This window comes from Budorcas taxicolor, chromosome 11 (assembly GCF_023091745.1).
Source record: "Budorcas taxicolor isolate Tak-1 chromosome 11, Takin1.1, whole genome shotgun sequence".
In the NCBI taxonomy this organism is placed as follows: domain Eukaryota; kingdom Metazoa; phylum Chordata; class Mammalia; order Artiodactyla; family Bovidae; genus Budorcas; species Budorcas taxicolor.
Window position 1 is genome coordinate 142246555 of NC_068920.1, and position 19278 is coordinate 142265832.

Here is a 19278-nt window from a genome sequence, read left to right on the forward strand (position 1 = left end):
TTCTATCTTATACCTCACTAATCCTATCTTCTGCCTCTGTTTTTCTACTATTTGTTCCCTCCAGAGGGTTTTTGATCTCATTTATTGCATTATTCATTATATATTGTGTCTTATTTTTCTATTTGTCCTATCTCTTCTGTGTTCCTTTTAGCATTTTTTCTGGGATTTACAATGTACATTTAAAATTTAGTTATGCAGTGTATATCTGTTCCCTCTTACTCCTTTGTAGTGTTTTCTAACTTTTTAAATAAATGTTAAAGCTCTACAGTATATTATTATTTTTTTGTCATCTAACTAAGGAATTAAACAAGGATGAATCTCTTATTTTTTCTTCTATTTTCCATCTCTATTATTTTCAACTTTTTCGTTTTGTGAAAGTTTCCATTTGATAGTGTTTCTCTTCAACTTGAAGTCCTTATTTAATATTTCTTATAATTAATGCAGGTCTGTTGATCTGAAACCATTTTTGATTTTTGCCTTTCTTTTTGTAAAGTATCTTCTCTGGATATAGAATTCCAGGTTGACTGTTTTTTTCTTTCAGCTCTTTAAAGATGTCATTGCATTGTTTTGATGAGAAATTAACAGCCATTTCTATTACTGTTTTCCTGTAGGTAATGTCTCTTTTTTCCAGCTGTTTCTGAGATTTTCTCTTTTTCACTGATTTTAGAAATTTGACTATCATATTGTTGCAGGAATGGGGACCTCTTCCAGGGCCTGAAACTGGGCTCTTGTCGAACACTCGGAAATGAATTGTCCGAGGAGACACATGTGCCAACAAAGCAAGAGATTTTATTGGGAAAGGGCACCTGGGTGGAGAGCAGGATGGTAAGGGAACCCAGGAGAACTGCTCTGTCACATCTTGCAGTCTCGGGTTTTATGGTGATGGGATTAGTTTCCGGGTTGTTTTTAGCCAATCATTCTGACTCACAATCCTTCCTGGTGGTGCATGCCTTGTTCAGCCAAGATGGATGCCAGAGAGAAAGATTCTGGGAGGTGGTTGGACATGTGGTGTCTCCTTTTGACCTTTCCCGAACTCTTTGGTTGGTGGAGGCTTATTAGTTCCATGTTCCTTACCAGGACCTCCTGTCATAAAACAACTCATGCAAATAGTTACTATGGTGCCTGGCCAGGGTGTGTGGTTTCAATCAGTGTGCTTCCCCTAACAATAGACTTGACATCATTTTTCCACTTTATCTTCCTGTAGGTCCATTAAGCCTCTAAGATCAGTGGATTTGTAGATTTCATCACATTCACAACTTTATGGGTGTTATTTAAAATACAAATAAAGTTTCCTAACTCAATCTCTTTCCCCTCTTCTGGCACTTATAGATTGGTTGTGATTATTCCACTGGTTACTGATATTCTATAGATTTTTTCAGTTTTCCCCTCTCTTTTTTAATTTATGTAGTTTATTTTGTGAAGTTTTTAAGGTATCAGTTTAAACTTTTGTTTAATGTGCTTTTAAGTCCATCCAATGGATTTTCCATTTCAGGTATTTCCTTTTTCATTTCAATAATTTGGCATTTATAGTTTCTGTCAGATTCTTTTGATTCCCTATTTATTCGGTTTGTTTATACTTTCCTTTGTATCCCCAAATATATAATAGCTATTTTGAAGTCCTTGTCTGCTTATTCCTCGATAAGTATCATTTCTGGGTATATATCTATTGACAGGTTTCTTTTTTTTTTCATGATATGAGTTATGCTTTCCTGCTTCACATACTTTGCAACTTTAGACTATATGCTCAACATTATGGGTACTGTGTTATAGAGTGTCTGGTATTTGTTATCTTTTCCTAAGAGTATTGCATTTTGTTTTGGAAAGTTAATTTCTTTGTGGATTGGCTTAAGTTTTTAAGACTTGTCAGTGTTGTAGGATATGGTTTACAGTAGCTTTTATTTTAGGGTTAGATTAGTTCTACTTTAAGATGAGGCCGTCCAGGGTCCCTTAGAAATGCTCAAAGTGTTCAGTGAAGTCTCTCCACTGTGGCTAGCTGGAACTTATTAGCATTTCAGATCCTCCCCAAGATCTGATAGTCGTTCTCCCTCCAATACTCATCCTCTCCAAGTGTGTGCAAAGTTGTTTGGCCAAAGACCCAGGGATTCCTCTCCGCAGACTTTCAGCATTCCTTTTCTGCCTTACCCACTTTCGTCTGGAAGGTTGCCTTGTGGATTCTAGTCAGCTTAGTAGCTCTAAACTCTAACCTTCATCGCAGTTCAGTGAGACTTCATGTCCTGTCTGAGGTCTCTCTTCATACATCGTAGTGGAGAAAGTGCTTCCTGGCAGATAGCGAGGGTGAGCCTGGGTCTCACCTCATCCGTTTCCCTTTCTCCCTGTCATCACATCTTGTCCTGCTTGTAATAAACCATCTGAAAATAATTCTTTGCCATATTTTATTTTTATGCTGGGAGGCCTAATCTGAAACTAGTTAGTCTGTTTTTTTTTTTCTTTTAATTACAAAAGCAGTACGTAATTGTAACAAATTCAAATAATGAAGAAATCGAAAAGTAGCAAGATTGTATTATCTTAATTTGCATTCTTCATAGAATGTGAACCCCATTTTATTTATCTGTTTCCCTATTTGTGGAAATTTAGGTGGTGTACTGTGGCTTATTTTTTTCTTTCTCTTCTTATCTTTGTCTCCTTCCCCTTCTAACAATGCTGGAAAAGACATCCTGTTTGTCCGTGGGTATAGTATTCAAAATGTAGCTACTGCCATGTTTCCTTCCTGAAAGTTATACTTCATACAACCAGGTAAAAGGTATGAGTGAAGCCATTCTTTTTCCACTATCAGCACCATGAGTGAAAGTGAAGTCGCTCAGTCATGTCCGACTCTTTGCGACCCCATGGACTGTAGCCTACCAGACTTCTCAGTCCATGGGATTTTCCAGGCAAGAGTACTGGAGTGGGTTTTCATTTCCTTCTCCAGGGGATCTTCCCGACCCAGGAATCGAACCTGGGTCTCCTGCATTGTAGGCAGACACTTTACCCTCTGAGCCAGCGGGGAAGCCCGAGCTAGTTAAGAGTGCGTGATAAAAAAGTCCTTCCATCCAGGTTGGAGACAGTCCCTTAAATTATGTCTTTTTCCAGTCCTGGTTGCAGATCATGAGGCATCTGATCTTCATCCAAAAATACATTACTGAGATAAGCTTCAGAAACAAACTTAGGGTGTTCTTTAAGAATTCAATTAAATTTTACAGTATCACATAATAGCAAAGAACTATCCAAGAAATGAGTCTTACTACCTCCATTGGTAGACCTCCATTAACAAACTGGGATTTAACATTTATTAAACATCTTTTTCTCCCTAAAATTACCCTCATTTTAATCAAATATAACCAAATTAAGTGCTTACAAATCAAATAATTCTAAATTAAACAGTAAATTTCAGGTTCATGTGAACTGGGAAATATTCCGTATTAAATACCTGATTAATGTTTGTTTGTTGACCTATCTAATATAGACATGTCTTAGAGTATTTAACAGTAAGTAGAATATTTTCATTGTACCTAGGTTTAATATAAGTTAAATATTATATCTGTTACAAGTTTGTCAACAAGGAAATTACCTTGAGTGAAGAAACTTCTAAAAAAAATGTAAGTGAGATATGAGCTTTTATATAAAGTCTATTAAGAATAATTATTCTTTAGAAATATCTGTCTAAAATAGTCTCTCCAGATTGGTGTAACTTAAATTTCTAAGGGTTGTGCCAAGTGTGCTAAGTGTTGGAAGTCTTTTGAATAGTTAGGTCATTTCCAAATAAAATAAGATTTTGAAACATTTACTACTAAACACTAATTTTCTTTTACAGAGAAACTAAAGAAATTTGGGACTATAAATGAATAATGTTTGGTGCCATCCTAAAATGTTCTAAGAAAGCAATGGTTTTAGAAATTATCACTGGTATTTATGCTCACCAATCTATAAAATGCTAATATAAAAGTTAGTTCTTGGTTGCTAAAGGAAAGTAGGAAGTGTGTTTTCAGTAAAAAAAAAAAAAAAAAGAAAAAAGAAAAAGGTATGAAAAAAATACTAAAAAGAGTTATGCATGATCAGGATTTTCTAAAATTGGATTACAATTAGTTAGATAAACGGATTTTGTTAGAAATGACACAGCCATAAGAAAACTGGTTAGAGTCAAGTAGGGCCAAGATGGCGGAGCTGACTTTCACTAGACCTTGAGCCTTGGTATTTACGCCTATTGTGACATATCAACAAGCTAAATGATACACCCATCAACATTGACTAAACCTGACCAAATGTTCTAAACCCTTTTAATTGATCTTTTTTATAAAACTTCCTAAATAGAATTCTTTTGAAGTTCTTTTGACCTCTAGCTAACTTTGGGGTGCTTCAGAGGACCCCTGAAACATCCCAAAGAGAGATATTAAACTGTGTTTATTTGCTTGGTTAAATTACATGAAAAAAGATTATCAAATGAGTAATAAATCCACTCATGTTATAATGTATGGTAAAATTACTAATACAGATATCCTAGAAATTATATGGAGTTCTTAGCATTTTGATATGTCCTGGTAGTCTAATGAAAAATCTGATGACTTCACAAAAGTTAAAAAAGGACTGAATGAACCAGCAAATATGCTTATAACTTTTATGGTTTCTATCTGAAAAATTACAAGTTTGAATCTTGTGTTTTCTGGAAGTAGGGAAAACCTTCCTCTCAAACTAATTATGAAAATTATTTGGTAAAATTATATGTTATAAACAAAACAATTATATTTTCTGTCTGACTCCTCCAAAAATTTGAAACTCTTAGGTTTCCAGTAAGTTGATCAAATGAGCTAGGAAGTTTATCTCACTGACTGGTACGAATCAGCACCATGAGTTACCTGTTTTCTAAAATATCAGGTTAGCAGAGGGGAAAAAAGCATCTCATTTCTAATTTGCATATCTTTATTTATTAGGTAAAATGTATGTTAAGTGGCTATTTTCTTTGTGTGTGTGTGTATGTGAATTGTTAGATCATATCCTTTTGTCTATATTCCTCTTGGATTAGTTGACTTATCTTTATTGACTGTGTCCTTATTTGACTATTTTCTAATTATTTCTGTATTATAGTGTGAATGCTATCCTTTGTCATTTGTTGTAGATATTTTTCCAAACCCATTTGCCTTTTAAATTTGTTATGTCTTATTTTCACAGAGAGGTTTTTTTTGTTGTTGTTGTTGGCGGGGGGAGCAGTAGCCACTCTTGTCATTCTTTTTTTCCTTGATAGCTTCAAACTTTGTTATGCTTTAGAACTTCCTTGTTCTAGGCCTGTATAGGCTTCCCTGGTGGCTCAGAGGTTAAAGTGTCTGCCTCCAATGTGGGAGACCTGGGTTGGGAAGATCCCCTGGAGAAGGAAATGGCAGTCCACTCCAGTATTCTTGCCTGGAGAATCCCATGGATGGAGAAGCCTAGTAGGTTACAGTCCACGGGGTCGCAAAGAGTCGGATACGACTGAGTGACTTCACCTTACCTTCACCTAGGACTGTATAATTTTTCTCATATGTGCTACCAGCACTGTTCAAAAATGTTGCTTGGAACATTTAGATGATTAACTCCTCTGTGTGTCTTCTAGTCCTACTAGTTTGTTCTTGCTCACTGGTTCTTGATGTCAGAGTCACAGAATGTTTGGGAGACAGTGTTCATTGAACCCTTGGTGATCGCCCCATGGTCACACCCAGCCGTTTTACAGCAGCACTGAGAATAAAGCCCAGGGTTCCTTATTTTCAGTTCTTTCCCTTTTCCATTTCTAATTTGGGTACATGAGCACTGGACTGCAGTGTGCTTCTTCAGCCTGGGCTGCTGTTGTGTACCAGCAGAGTATGAGGCGCTGATGATTAAGTTATGAACAGAATGGACACAGCATCTGACACTGTGGAATTAATAGTTTAATGCACAAGGCAGACAGTGAGAAGTAGACATATATACTGATTTGGGATAAGGGCTGTGAAAGACAGGAAATTATCGGAATGGAGGAGAACAGTGGGGCCTTGAGGCTGCTGAGACAGGGCAGCTGGAGAACGCTGCCTGAGCAAGTGAGATTTAAACGGAGATGTGAAAAATGGAAAGGAGCCCGGGACGGGTTCAGGGGAAGAGAGTTCCAGGCCGAGTGGATGGAAGCTCTGAGGTGGAGGCAAGCTCAGCAGCTGGTCCTGGATGAGAGCAGGTATAAACGACTTCTCCAGGAATGGGATAATTGTCAGATTGCTGGTTAACTCTTATCATCAGCCTTTTTGAACACTTTCAGAAAACTCCATTGACACTGACTTTGTAAAAATCTGTGCTGTTCATTCCTCTCTGAAAACCGTACAGAATGCTGGAAAGATCTGGCGATACCATCTTCATTTTCATATTGTTAGGTGAAATTTTATCTTGTAGTGAAAACATCTTTATTTGGGTGAGAACACATGCTGAGTTTTCTGGAGTGGCTGGTTATAACTAGAAGTGATAGTAAAAACAAATTCCCTTCAGATGGGGCTTATTTCAGACAGATACAGAATATTGTATGTAAATCTGTTTATCCTCCTATAAAAATGAAATAAGAGGAAAGATGTGTTATCACAGCTAAAACAGAAATAATGGAAAAATGTTGCGGTGTTTGTTTAGCACATTAATATTTTTCAGACATTAAATTGTCCTGTGCTGGTATTCCTATAGCATCTGTGTGTATATGAGTCTCGGAGTTCTGTGTTGTTATCAGCCTGTGCATAAATTTACTTACAGGTTTCATTATTTTTTTTAAAGCTATGTGAGGACAGAGAAGTGACTTTTTTTTCACTTTATTGTCATCTTAAAAATTGCTTTTCCAAAGTGTATGCAGTTCTTTGTTAGGCTTAAAATTCACTAGACCCTCCTGTATTCAAGGCTCTCTTGGCTTTTTTAGTATGCTTTTCACCTTTTGAAAAATAGAATGAAGATTCTCAAGGAAGTCGTGGATATATTCCCCATGAACAGAACATATTTTACATATATTGTAGAGATAAGAGGAAGGTTTGAATTCTATAATATTCTTCTTTAAGGTGGGAAAAAGACTTCAGTTATATAATTCATGTTTAATTGTTTGTTAGTCCCTATGGAATGGTAAACCCTTACCATTATTACAGATTTTTCTTGGGCTTTGCTCATTAGTGAGACATCTTGTTCCAGGTCCTGGAATGGCACTGTCGAGTAAGACCTTGTCTCAGAGACTTGTGGGGAAAACACTCATGTAAGCACATCGTCTGATGCGATAAATGCTGAGGGACTTTTGTAGGGCATATTTGGGGGCACAGAGAGGAGGGTAATCTGTTTTGATAAGTGTCAAAGAAGGAAGAGGTGACAGTTTGTTACCACAGATGGTTGTCACTAACAATAAGCCTTTGAATAACATTGGAGATGAACCTTCTAGGTTCAGTTCAGTCCCACAGTCGTGTCCAACTCTTTGCGACCCCATGAATCGCAGCACGCCAGGCATCCCTGTCCATCACCATCTCCCGGACTTCACTCAGACTCAAGTCCATCGAGTCCGTGATGTCATCCAGCCATCTCATTCTCTGTCGTCCCCTTCTCCTCCTGCCCCCAATCCCTCCCAGCATCAGAGTTTTTTCCAATGAGTCAACTCTTCGCATGAGGTGGCCAAAGTACTGGAGTTTCAGCTTTAGCGTCATTCCTTCCAAAGAAATCCAAGGGTTGATCTCCTTCAGAATGGACTGGTTGGGTCTCCTTGCAGTCCAAGGGACTCTAAAGAGTCTTCTCCAACACCACAGTTCAAAAGCATCAATTCTTCGGCACTCAGCCTTCTTCACAGTCCAACTCTCACGTCCATACATGACCACAGAAAGAACCATAGCCTTGACTAGACGGACCTTAGTTGGCAAAGTAATGTCTCTGCTTTTGAGTATACTATCTAGGTTGGTCATAACTTTTCTTCCAAGGAGTAAACATCTTTTAATTTCATGGCTGCAGTCACCAACTGCAGTGATTTTGGAGCCCCCCAAAATAAAACCTAACACTGTTTCCACTGTTTCCCCATCTATTTCCCGTGAAGTGATGGGACCGGATGCCATGATCTTTGTTTTCTGAATGTTGAGCTTTAAGCCAACTTTTTCGCTCTCCTCTTTCACTTTCATCAAGAGGCTTTTTAGCTCCTCTTCACTTTCCGCCAGAAGGGATATTTCTCCCGGCAATCTTGATTCCAGCTTGTGTTTCTTCCAGCCCAGCGTTTCTCATGATGTACTCTGCATAGAAGTTAAATAAGCAGGGTGACAATATACAGCCTTGACGCACCCGTTTTCCTATTTGGAACCAGTCTGTTGTTCCATGTCCAGTTCTAACTGTTGCTTCCTGACCTGCATACAGCTTTCTCAAGAGGCAGGTCAGGTGGTCTGGTATTCCCATCTCTTTCAGGATTTTCCACAGTTTATTGTGATCCACACAGTCAAAGGCTTTGGCATAGTCAATAAAGCAGAAATAGATGTTTCCCTGGAACTCTCTTGCTTTTTCCATGATCCAGCGGATGTTGGCAATTTGATCTCTGGTTCCTCTGCCTTTTCTAAAACCAGCTTAAACACCAGGAAGTTCACGTTTCATGTATTGCTGAAGCGTGGCTTGGAAAATTTTGAGCATTACTTTACTAGCATGTGAGGTGAGTGCAATTGTGCGGTAGTTTGAGCATTCTTTGGCATTGCCTTTCTTTGGAATTGGAATGCATACTGCCCTTTTCCAGTCCTGTGGCCACTGCTGAGTTTTCCAAATTTGCTGGCATATTGAGTGCAGCACTTTCACAGCATCATCTTTCAGGATTTGAAACAGCTCAACTGGAATTCCATCACCTCCACTAGCTTTGTTTGTAGTGATGCTTTCTAAGGCCCACTTGATGTCTGGCTCGAGATTAGTGATCACATCATCATGATTATCTGGGTTGTGCCAGGTGGTTGTGTTAATGGTGAGTTCCAAGGTGGATTATGGAGAGAAGGGGTGGGAGGTGGACTGGAAAGCCTTGAGGGGACCTTTGGTGAAGGGCCATTCACATCTGTGAAGGAGTTTGGACTTGGTTTTGTTGGAAATGGACAAGCACCAGGGATTTTGAAGCAGCAGAAGAATGGGCTCTGTTCACCTTTCTTTTTGACAAAGATAACTTTGGATACAGTTGAGGAAAGGTTAGAAGGGAAGAGCCTGAAGTTGGGGATACCTGTTAGGAGGCTGTTATGAGAGTCTAAGCTAGAGATGATGAGCCTGAATTGGGATATTAGCAGAGGAAGAGAGAAAAGGTGAAACATCTCAGAAGCACTTCTGAGGCAGTAATCCTCAGGCTAAATCCAGTCTCTGGCCTAGGGAGTGTGCGCTGTAATGGAGCCAACACTGTGTGGGGCAGTGGCAAGCTGAGACTCTGGGCTTTGTATTCTGACTCCTGCCGTCACCTGGAGTCTCCTAATTATTTGGAGTTTTTGTTGGTCAAGGCAAGGCACTGGTCCTTCCTGGTTCTTCAGTTCTGGGATTCTATTATGGGGAAATGGAAGCAAAGGAAACAGCAGAAAACTCAAACCAACCTAATGCAGTTCAGAGCTGCACAGCCCCTTTTTCCTTTGCAGCTGGTAGCCTTTCTGTTATTGTACTGAAAAATTTGAAACAGAAGAAAAAATCAGGTGTTGGATTAGTAAGGTGTTGATTCTCCAAGTTTTATAATTGTGTGATTGAGAACAAACAGTTCTTGATTCACTTGCCTAAGATGTGTTTTTTCTCTTTCTAATACTGTGTTGATATAATTTCTGTTTGTTTTTCTTCAGCATCTGTATTTGAAATATGTATTTAAAAGATAAAATACATATCTAAAAGATTGGCAGTTGAAATTTTCTTTTATTTTTGCCTTTGGAGAAACTTAGCTCCCTGGATTGGAATCATTTTCTGCCCATATTCTTTGCTGTTGATCTCTCTTAATTTCATAAGTGTTTTGAGGGATATCATTCCTGGATGAGTACATGCTCAGCGTTCAGTAGACCACTGGGTCAGTAGACTTCATTCTCAAGTAAGTGGGGCAAAGCTTGTCATGGTTTACTTTTGCCCCTCTTCCTTGAAGTAGCTTTTTGGGAGCTGTTCTTTTCTCCTGAATGGGAGTGTTAGAGACCTTTAGGAAATGATGTCATGCTAGAATACTCTTCTTGCTGCAGAAACTGTACGTTAACTATCTTTATAATGATAAAAGCACTTCCTTTTTCATTCTAGTTCCGAAAGACCCAAAACCACAGTGGAGGCGTGTGGCATGGAGTTACGACTGCACCCTGCTGGCCTATGCTGAAAGCATGGGAACTGTGAGGGTGTTTGATCTCATGGGAAGTGAGCTCTTCGTTATTACTCCGGTATGTACATACCCAAAAAACTGCCTTTTATGTATAGGTACTTGAATGAATGAGTGAATGTGATGAAAGAGGAAATATAAATCAGGATAATAAGCTGTGGAGTTAAGATCTTAGATCTAGTTAGAGGGCTGTTCATGAAATCTGTCTTCTTTGTATTTTGAAACGCACTATGCAGACATCAGTTCAGTTCAGTCGCTCAGATGTGTCTGATTCTTTGCAACCCCATGGATTGTGTGCCAGGCTTTCCTTCCCTACCAAATCCCAGAGCTTTCTCAAACTAACCTACCATTGTGACAAGATGGTAGTAAGTAAGTACTAAATAAGAGGGGAGAAAGTGGTAATAAAGTTCCAGTGAAGGAAAGAAGTCAATGGGCCTTGGAACAGAACCAGCCTGAGAGGAGTTAGAATTTGTTACCATAAAAAGGTAGAAATTGAGAGGGAGGGTGAAGAAAAAAAATTAATGGTGGTAGTAACTTATATTTGTGTAGTGCTTTGTATTTCGTTAACGACTGATGTATATTCCTGTGTGATATTCACAACACCCTTTGAGTAGACTGGGTACACAGTCTCCTCATTTTACAGTTTAGAGAGCTTAAACTGTGAGGAATAAAATGACTTTTCCCCTGGTAATCCAGTTAATTAGTGTCTCTTTTAGGAGTTCAGTGCTTTCTTGCTTTCTTTCTTTTTTTTAACTTTGTATCCTCCTTCCTCAAGTGAACAAAGTACAGGGCAGAAGAACAGTGGTCCTAATTCTGGCTGCTTTTTAGAATCACCTGTGAAGCTTTATAAAGAACAGAAAATGAAACAAAACAAATGACTGGATTTCCCAGGCTACACCCAGAGAAAGTCTGACTTAATTGATCTGAGCAGGACCTGAAGGATAATGTTTCAGGTCTTTCAGCTGATTCTAGTGAGAAGCTGGGAGTGAGAACCAAGGATATAGAAAATGGTTTTTGTTAAAAAATGAGTGGAAAAACTTGAAGAAGTACACTGTGCTCATGTCATAGAAGTTCTGGGGAACCAAACAAAGAAGGTTGAATTACTATCTTCTAGAGTAGCACTGTTTGTGCTGAGTCACTGAAGTTGTGTCCGACTCTTTGTGACCCTATGGACTGCAGTCTGTCAGACTGTTCTGTCCATATGATTCTCTAGGCAAGAACACTGGAGTGGTTTGCCATGCCCTCCTCCAGGGGATCTTCCCGACCCAGAGACTGAACTCACGTCTCTTTTATCTCCTGCATTGACACTGGGTTCTTTACTACTAGCGCCACCTGGGAAGCCCTGCTGCTGCTAAGTCGCTTCAGTCGTGTCCGACTCTGCGACCCCATAGACGGCAGTCCACCAGGCTCCCCCATCCCTGGGATTCTCCAGGCAAGAACACTGGAGTGGGTTGCCATTTCCTTCTCCAATGCATGAAAGTGAAAAGTGAAAGTGAAGTCGCTCAGTCGTGTCCAACTCTTAGCGACCCCATGGACTGCAGCCTACCAGGCTCCTCCGTCCATGGGATTTTCCAGGCAAGAGTACTGGAGTGGGGTGCCATCGCCTTCTCCAGGGAAGCCCTAACACTGTTCAATAGAAATTTAATGTGAGCTGTAAATGTGATCACATGTAATGTAAAATTTTTTAGTAACATTAAGTTCAACAGGTGAAATTAATTTTATTTAACATGTCCAAAATGATTGCCTGTTGAAATGACTGTAAAAATTATCAATAAAGTATTTCACATTATTTGTTCGGTACTAAGTCTTTGAAATTGGGTCTTTTTATGTTTTTAGCTTATCTCTGTTTGTATCTATCAGATGTTCCATAGCCGCATGTGGCTACACTATTGATATTTTATTGAGTGGTTTTAGACAGTGAGGGTCCGCTGAGGGTGGCGAATGTGATTCCTAAGGTGCACATGCCTCCAGAACTAGCAAATATAGCCTGATATTTAGTTGATGGAAAAAGGCTGGCGTTGAGCGACTGTTTTAAGAGTCCTTCCCTTTAAACTGCCGATTAGGCAAATGAAAATAACTGGAGATTTCTTTCTTCTTCTGTCTTTCTTTTTAATGTAACACTGGTTACTACTGGCAGTGGAAAGTAACATTTGAGAGCTTATGTCTGAATTCTGTATCTTAAAATTCTTTGAGGCTGAATGATAGAATTAGTTTTTTTCTTTTTTCTTTTTCTCCCCTTATTTTGCAATGGAATATAGTCTGAACAGAAATTCAGTTATTAAGTGAACATCTCATCCAAAGAGGATGTTGTGGTTCCAGCCTGTGGTTGGCAGGGCTGGTCTAGACTTGGATGTGTAGTTCTGGGCACTTTGGCTTAGATAATTCTTCATATACGATAAGTTCTGGGGCTATCTTAAGGTATGCCTGGCAAGGCCAGTGTCTTGAATATCCTTCCATTATACATGTGGTAACCTATATCTAGTATTTTTTAGTGACTTAATTTCTCTCTCTTCCATAGGCATCTAGTTTAGCAGGCGATTTGAGCTATGCCATTGCTGGGCTGATATTTTTAGAATATAAAGCAAGTGCACAGTGGTCTGCAGAGCTCTTGGTCATCAATTACCGAGGAGAACTTAGAAGCTACCTTGTAAGGTAAAAATACACTTTATTTGAGATGCTCTGTTTGAAATAATGTTTACTTCCTTGCTTTAGTGTTAGATTTTGGTGCTTTTTTTTTCCTTTCAGCGTTTTATTTTGAAAAATTGCAAATATAAAAGAAAGGTTGATTTACTGTATAGCACAGGGAGCCTGTAGTCAGTGTCTTGTAACAACCTATAATGGAAAATAATCTGAAAAATAATATATGTGTATTACTGAACTACCTCACTGTGTACCTGAAACATTGTAAGTCAACTATACTTCAATAAAATATGTATGTTAAGAAAAAAAGGGGAGATATATTCATTCACACTTAAGATAAATTTAAAAGGATCAGCTGTTAGTCTATGCTTTGTTAAATAAACCTGTATATAATTTTAAAAGGTTGAAAGAATTTTGTAGTGAGCTCTCATATGCCTCTACTTAAATTCTGTTCAGCATTTTGTTGTACACACTGTGTCATATTTCCATCTAGTTCTCTGGCCATTAATCAGTCCTATTTTTAGTGTATTTCAGAGTCAGTACTTATTATTTTAGAATAGTGGTAGTGAAGTTGCTCAGTCGTGTCTGACTCTCTGTGAACGCGTAGACTGTAGTGTACCAGGCTCCTCCGTCCATGGGATTTTCCAGGCAAGAATACTGGAGTGGGTTGCCATGCATATTTTAATATGCATATGATTAATTAAAGTTCAGAATGTACTTACGGTTTTTTTTCATTGAGAAAATTTGCATGCAGTGAAATGCGTAGGTCTTAACTGTACCAGCCAGTGAATTATGACAAATGCATACATTTGTGCAATCCAAAGCCCTGTCAAGATACAGAACACTACCATCAAGCAAGCAAGTTCCCTCATGCCTCTTCTTAGTAAAGCTTTGTCCATTCCCACCTTCACAGGAACTGCTATTTAAAATTTTTCTTCATCATAGATTAGTTTTGCCTGTCCTAGTGATTTACATGAACAGACTCATAGAGCATGTACTCTTTTCGTTTGTCTTCTTTCATTCACCATGTCTTGAGACTCATCCTTATTTTTATATGCATCAGTGGTTTATTCTTTTTATGGCTGCTTAGTACTTCATTGTATGACTATCTCACTAGTCTTAGTTTGGGTTGTTATAACAAAATACCATAACTGGGTGGCTTAGCAATAACAGAAATTTGCTTCTGACAGTTCTGGGGGCTGGAAGTCTGAGATCAGGGTTTCAGCCTGGTCAGGTTCTGGTGAGAGCTCGTTTTTGGGTGCAGACTGCCCACTTCTCCTTATATCCACATATGATATAGAGACAGCTAGTTAGTTCTCTAACCTCTTCTTATAAAGACACTAAACCCATCTTGACCTAATAGCTCCCAAAGATCCCACTTCCAGATATCATCACATTGATATTAGGGTCTTAAATGAATTTGAGGGGGTACAAACGTTCAATCTGTGGGGATCAAAAATCCTCAGCCCATAGCACTCCTGATCTGTTTATCCATTCTTCTATTGATGGAGCTCTCAGTTTCCAGTTTTGTAAATAAAACAGCTGTGACCACTCTTGTGTAAGTCTTTATGGATAAATGCTTTCATTTCTCTTGGGTTAGTATCTTTGAGTAGAATTCCTGAGTCATAGGGTGGATACAGTTTGTTTTTTATGAGAGATTGCCAGACCTTTTTCAGAGTGGGTATAGCATTCATAGTCCTACTAATAATTTATCAAAGTTCTGGTGGTTTTACATCCTCAGCAATATTTAAGGATATAAATTTGGTGGTGTCTGTCTTTATAAATGTAGACATTTTAATGGGTATTTAGTGGCATCTCACTGTGGTTTAATGGTATTTATTTCTTACTTACCTTCTTGAATTTAGTGTTGGAACACATCAGAGCTATCAGGAGAGCCACTGTTTCAGCTTCAGCAGTCATTATCCTCATGGAATCAACACAGCTATTTACCATCCCAGGCACAGGTAAGCAGCCGTTTGCTCTCATATTTAATGAAGTATTAAAGTGGATGTAGAAGCCTTGGCACAGTTTCAGAAGGAAGAAATTGTCCGTTCTGATTTTTATTTTGGCTTCATTTCCTCTTCTTGTGTATAGTTGCCTTAATGTCTGTGGTATTATTGTAGTCCCCTTCTGAACATTCATGCTCATCTGTCTGGCACACTGAGCTTCTTGGAGCCAGAATGGGCACTGGGAATATTCACTGAGGAATGTCTCCTCTCTTTGTTCTCTGAGTCTTTTCATATTTGTAAAATGAAGATAATACAGAACACGTCGTATTGTTGAGGCAGTTTAAAAGCAGTGCATATGAAATGCCTTGGTGTAGAAGGACCTCAGTGGCTGTTCTTCCCTTGCTCCGTCGTTCTTTGCAAGTTGGGGCTGCACTGATTATTGCATACTCAGCTTCTGCCACTCCAGGCACAACTCCGAGCTACTGTGGACTCAGTTCCAGACCTCTGCAGTCAGAGAGATATTGTTGCAATAAAGGGAGACACACATTTTTGACTTCTTAGTGCCTATAAAAGTGCATTTACATTATACTGTAATTTTAATTGTGCAGTAGCATTATGTTTAAAAAATGTGCATACCTTAATAAAAAAGTACAAAACAGTTAACAGTAGTAACATCAAAGATCACTGATCTCAGATCGTCATAACAAATACATTAATAATGAAAAAGTTTGAAATATTGAGAGAATTACCAAAATGTGGCACAGAGACATGCAATAATTGCTGTTGGAAAACTGACACTTTAGACTTGCTCTGTGTGAGGCTGCCACAGACTTTCAGTTTGTAAAACAAAAAAGCAGTATTTGTGAAGTGCAGGAAAGCAAAACAGTGAAACAAAGTTGGCTTGTGTGTTTGATTCTTCCTGTGTGGCACTTATCCATGTATTTGCCAGCTACGCAGAGGGTTACCTAAAACTTTTGACATTTTCTGCTTCCCATGATTTCTCCCTTTGACTTTGTTATTTGTGAATGAAATTTACATATATTTTATAAATTAGTCAGGCTAACTTTTTGGTTCTCTAAAACGGAGGAATAAATATCAAATTGAGCCAGGCAAACCTTGCTTGAGTTCTGAATTTTGAGACTTATCCTCTTGGCAAGTACTTAAACTCTGATCCTCAAGTGTACTTAAAGTATTTTAATTGAAAACGTATGAAAGTTTTCTTTCTGTTCGATCACAGGTCTGTCCTTCTGTTGGTTCAGAATGTTATGATTATGAAGTTTTTATACTAAAGAGTATACACACACCTATATAGCTCCAATGATTTCGTGTTTGTACTTTCTTGATCTCGTCCCCTCCGGTCCCCTATTGATAACCACTGTCCTAAGTTTTGCTTAGATCTCTTGCTTTCTTTATAGTTTACCACTTATTCATATTTAGTTATGAGTGTATTTTTTGTTGTTGTTGAGTTGCTAAGTAGTGTCTGACTCTTTGCGATCCCATGGACTGCAGCATGCCAGGCTTCCCTGTCCTTCATTATCTCCTGGAGTTTGCTCAGATTTGTTTCTATTGAGTTGGTAATGCCGTCCAACCATCTCATCCTCTGTCACCACCTTTTCCTCTTGCCCTCCTCAATCTTTCCCAGCATCAAGGTCTTTTCCAGTGGGTTGGCTTTTTGCATTAGGTGGCCAAAGTTATTGGAGCTTCAGCATCAGTCATTCCAATGAATATTCAGGGTTGATATCTTTTAGGATTGACTGGTTTGATCTCCTTTCTGTTCAAAGGACTCTGAAGAGTCTTCTCCAGCACCACAGTTTGAAAGCATCAATTCTTGGACACTTAGTCTCCTTTGTGGTCCAACTCTCATATCCGTATGTGACTACTGGAAAAAACATAGCTTTGACTATATGGACCTTTGTCGGCAAAGTGATGTCTCTGCTTTTTACTATGATGTCTAGGTTTGTCATATGAATTTGTAAATGGAGTCACATAGGACAGGGGTCCCCTACCCCAGGGGTGCAGATAGATCACAGAGCAGGAGGTCAGCAGCAGTCCTGCGAGCTGAACTTCATCTGTCACTCTCCTATAGCTCTCATTACTCCCGAATCATCCCCCCAACTCTGGCTTTTGCTTTATTTCATGATGACTCCTCCATTGTCTGTCTGTTTTTTTTTTTTTTTTAAACCAAAGTCAGTATTAGACTTCTTAGCAGTATTTCAGGAAGGTAAGTGAGGTTCTCTTGGGATCATAGGTTTGAAATGATCATACACTCAGTAGTTATTACATGATAATAACTTGTCATAAGTGAGACTATATTCATTATTTCTTAAGGCTTTCACTTTGTGGCATAGGATGTAAGTAAATAGAGGTATTTTTGGAGGAGTGGACTCAAAATGAAAGTTTTGGAAAGGTGAATTATAAAACCACTGAAGGAGAGCCTCTTCTTGGTTTTGCAGTCATATACAATTTGTGACAGCAGTCAACTTGGAGATGGATGACTGCATTAAGGTTTCTGAATGAGAATTGTTATAAAGCAAGGAATACATGTAAATGTCTTGTTGTGCGTGACAGAAATATTGCTAGTTGTTTATATTTTCCATTATGTGATCTTTTTTTAAATGAAAGAACCTGAAATATTCATCACATTTTTTATTTATTTTTGGTTAGTTTAGTAATGTGAGCCTGTGGTATTTTTCATCCACAAGGATTCTGTAAATGTGAAATAAATCAGCCAGACTGGTGTTAGGATAAATTGGTGATATACAAACTCAAGGTTTTATGCTGGGAGCACTATTGAAGAAGAGAAATTGAGGTGTAAGTTGGGTAATATGAAAGAAAAATTAGTTGAGCAGCTTTGGGATAAGCTCTGTGGATTTGCTGATTTTGACTGTTTTCCTTTTCGTCTTCCTACTCACAGCCTAAGAATGCATTTTATCCTCTCTAGACTATCTTGTATTCCAGTTTTGCTCTCCCTCCTACACTTACCCCAACGCTCCCTTCTGTTTTCTGTTCTCAGTGTTGCCTTTGTTTGTTAGATTTGGCTTATATTGTACCCGGATTCCAGCTAGGAGGAATCTCGTACCTCTGCATTTTTAGAAGGGACTACATTAAACTTTTAGTACAGGTGGGTTCTGTTCTTGGTGGTGATTAGGTTGTGGTGCCTGCCCTCTAGGAGTGTACAGTCTATCTTAGGAGTCACACATTCACAAATAAGGGCACCCACGTAATATGAATAAGTTAAAATAAAATACAGTAGTCTGCCCTATCCACAGGGTGTATGTCCCTGTGGACATACACAGGGGATGCCTGAAACTTCAAATAGTATTGAACCCTGCATATAGTGTTTTTTTTTTTTCTTTTCTCCCACATACATACATACCTGTGGTAAAGTTTAATTTATAAATGAGGCACAGGAAGAGAATATTTGAACTGCCAGCATCACTACTCTTGTGCTTTGGGGCCATTATTAAGTAAAATAAGGCTTACGTGAACACAAGCATTGCAGTACCTCACCATCCATCTCTGATAACCTGGAGGGCTACTGAGTGCCCGAAGTGTGGGACGCACTGGCCAATGGCACGTCGTCTCTCGGGGCAGGATGGAGCAGGATGGCACGGGAAGGCACAGGATTTCATTACACTGCTCAGAGTGGTGTGCAGTTTAAAACTGTGAACGGTTTATTTCTGGAATGTTCCATTTCATGTTTTTGGGCTGCAGTTGACTGGGTAACTGAAGTTGCAAAAGGTGAAACTGTGGGTAGGGGATTATTGTGTATATTTTTAAATGATAGCTTCCGCTTCCAACTGCTTTCTGTTGTTGTTGTTGTTTTGAGGTTTTGATCCTAATTTTATTGTAAATTTCTACAAGCAAAATCTGACTTATTCAACTTTGAGCCTCCAACAGTTCTTTGATAACTGCTCAAACATAATTAGTGTTGGAAGCTAACTTTTTCTAGGTCCTGAATTATATCTCAACAAACACAAAAGGTGGAAAACAAGCCTCTTTTCTTGGTCCCTTTTGAGAAGCCACTCATTCTTGGAATCCTTGATGACGCTTTGGTATTTTAAGTGTATAGTTCAGTGATTTTTAATAAATAAGTAGGGTTGTGCAAGCTCTATGCCAGTCAGTTCTAGAATATTTCCAGTGCTCCTAAAGATCTCTCATGCCCGTGAGTTTCATGGAATGTAAATCACAACCTCCATAAAACTGTAATAAAGAGTGAATTGGAAAGAAAAAAGATCCTTTAAGCAGGTTTTCATTTGAACACTTTCTTTTTAAGTTTTAAAATTAACTTTTAATTCACATATAGTAAAAAGGGTGTATGTTTTTAAAAAAATTATTGAAGTATAGTTGATTGACAATATTGTATTTATTCTTTACTGTAAAGTGACTCAGTTGTACACATATATATTC

General features: G+C 38.6%; 1 protein-coding gene and 1 non-coding gene across 2 annotated transcripts in view; one reads left to right on the top strand and one right to left on the bottom strand.

Moving 5' to 3' along the window:
- The window catches only part of NBAS (NBAS subunit of NRZ tethering complex), a 336306-nt gene that overhangs the window by 26659 nt on the left and 290369 nt on the right, over nt 1-19278 (top strand). Inside the window, exons 7-9 of the mRNA XM_052647567.1 lie at nt 10207-10340; nt 12798-12931; nt 14785-14883. Coding sequence (XP_052503527.1) covers nt 10207-10340; nt 12798-12931; nt 14785-14883 — 367 coding nt within the window. The remainder of the gene's footprint in view (nt 1-10206; nt 10341-12797; nt 12932-14784; nt 14884-19278) is intronic.
- Nucleotides 2936-3007, bottom strand: TRNAC-ACA (transfer RNA cysteine (anticodon ACA)). The gene has a single exon. It is a non-coding gene; the product is annotated as a tRNA-Cys (tRNA).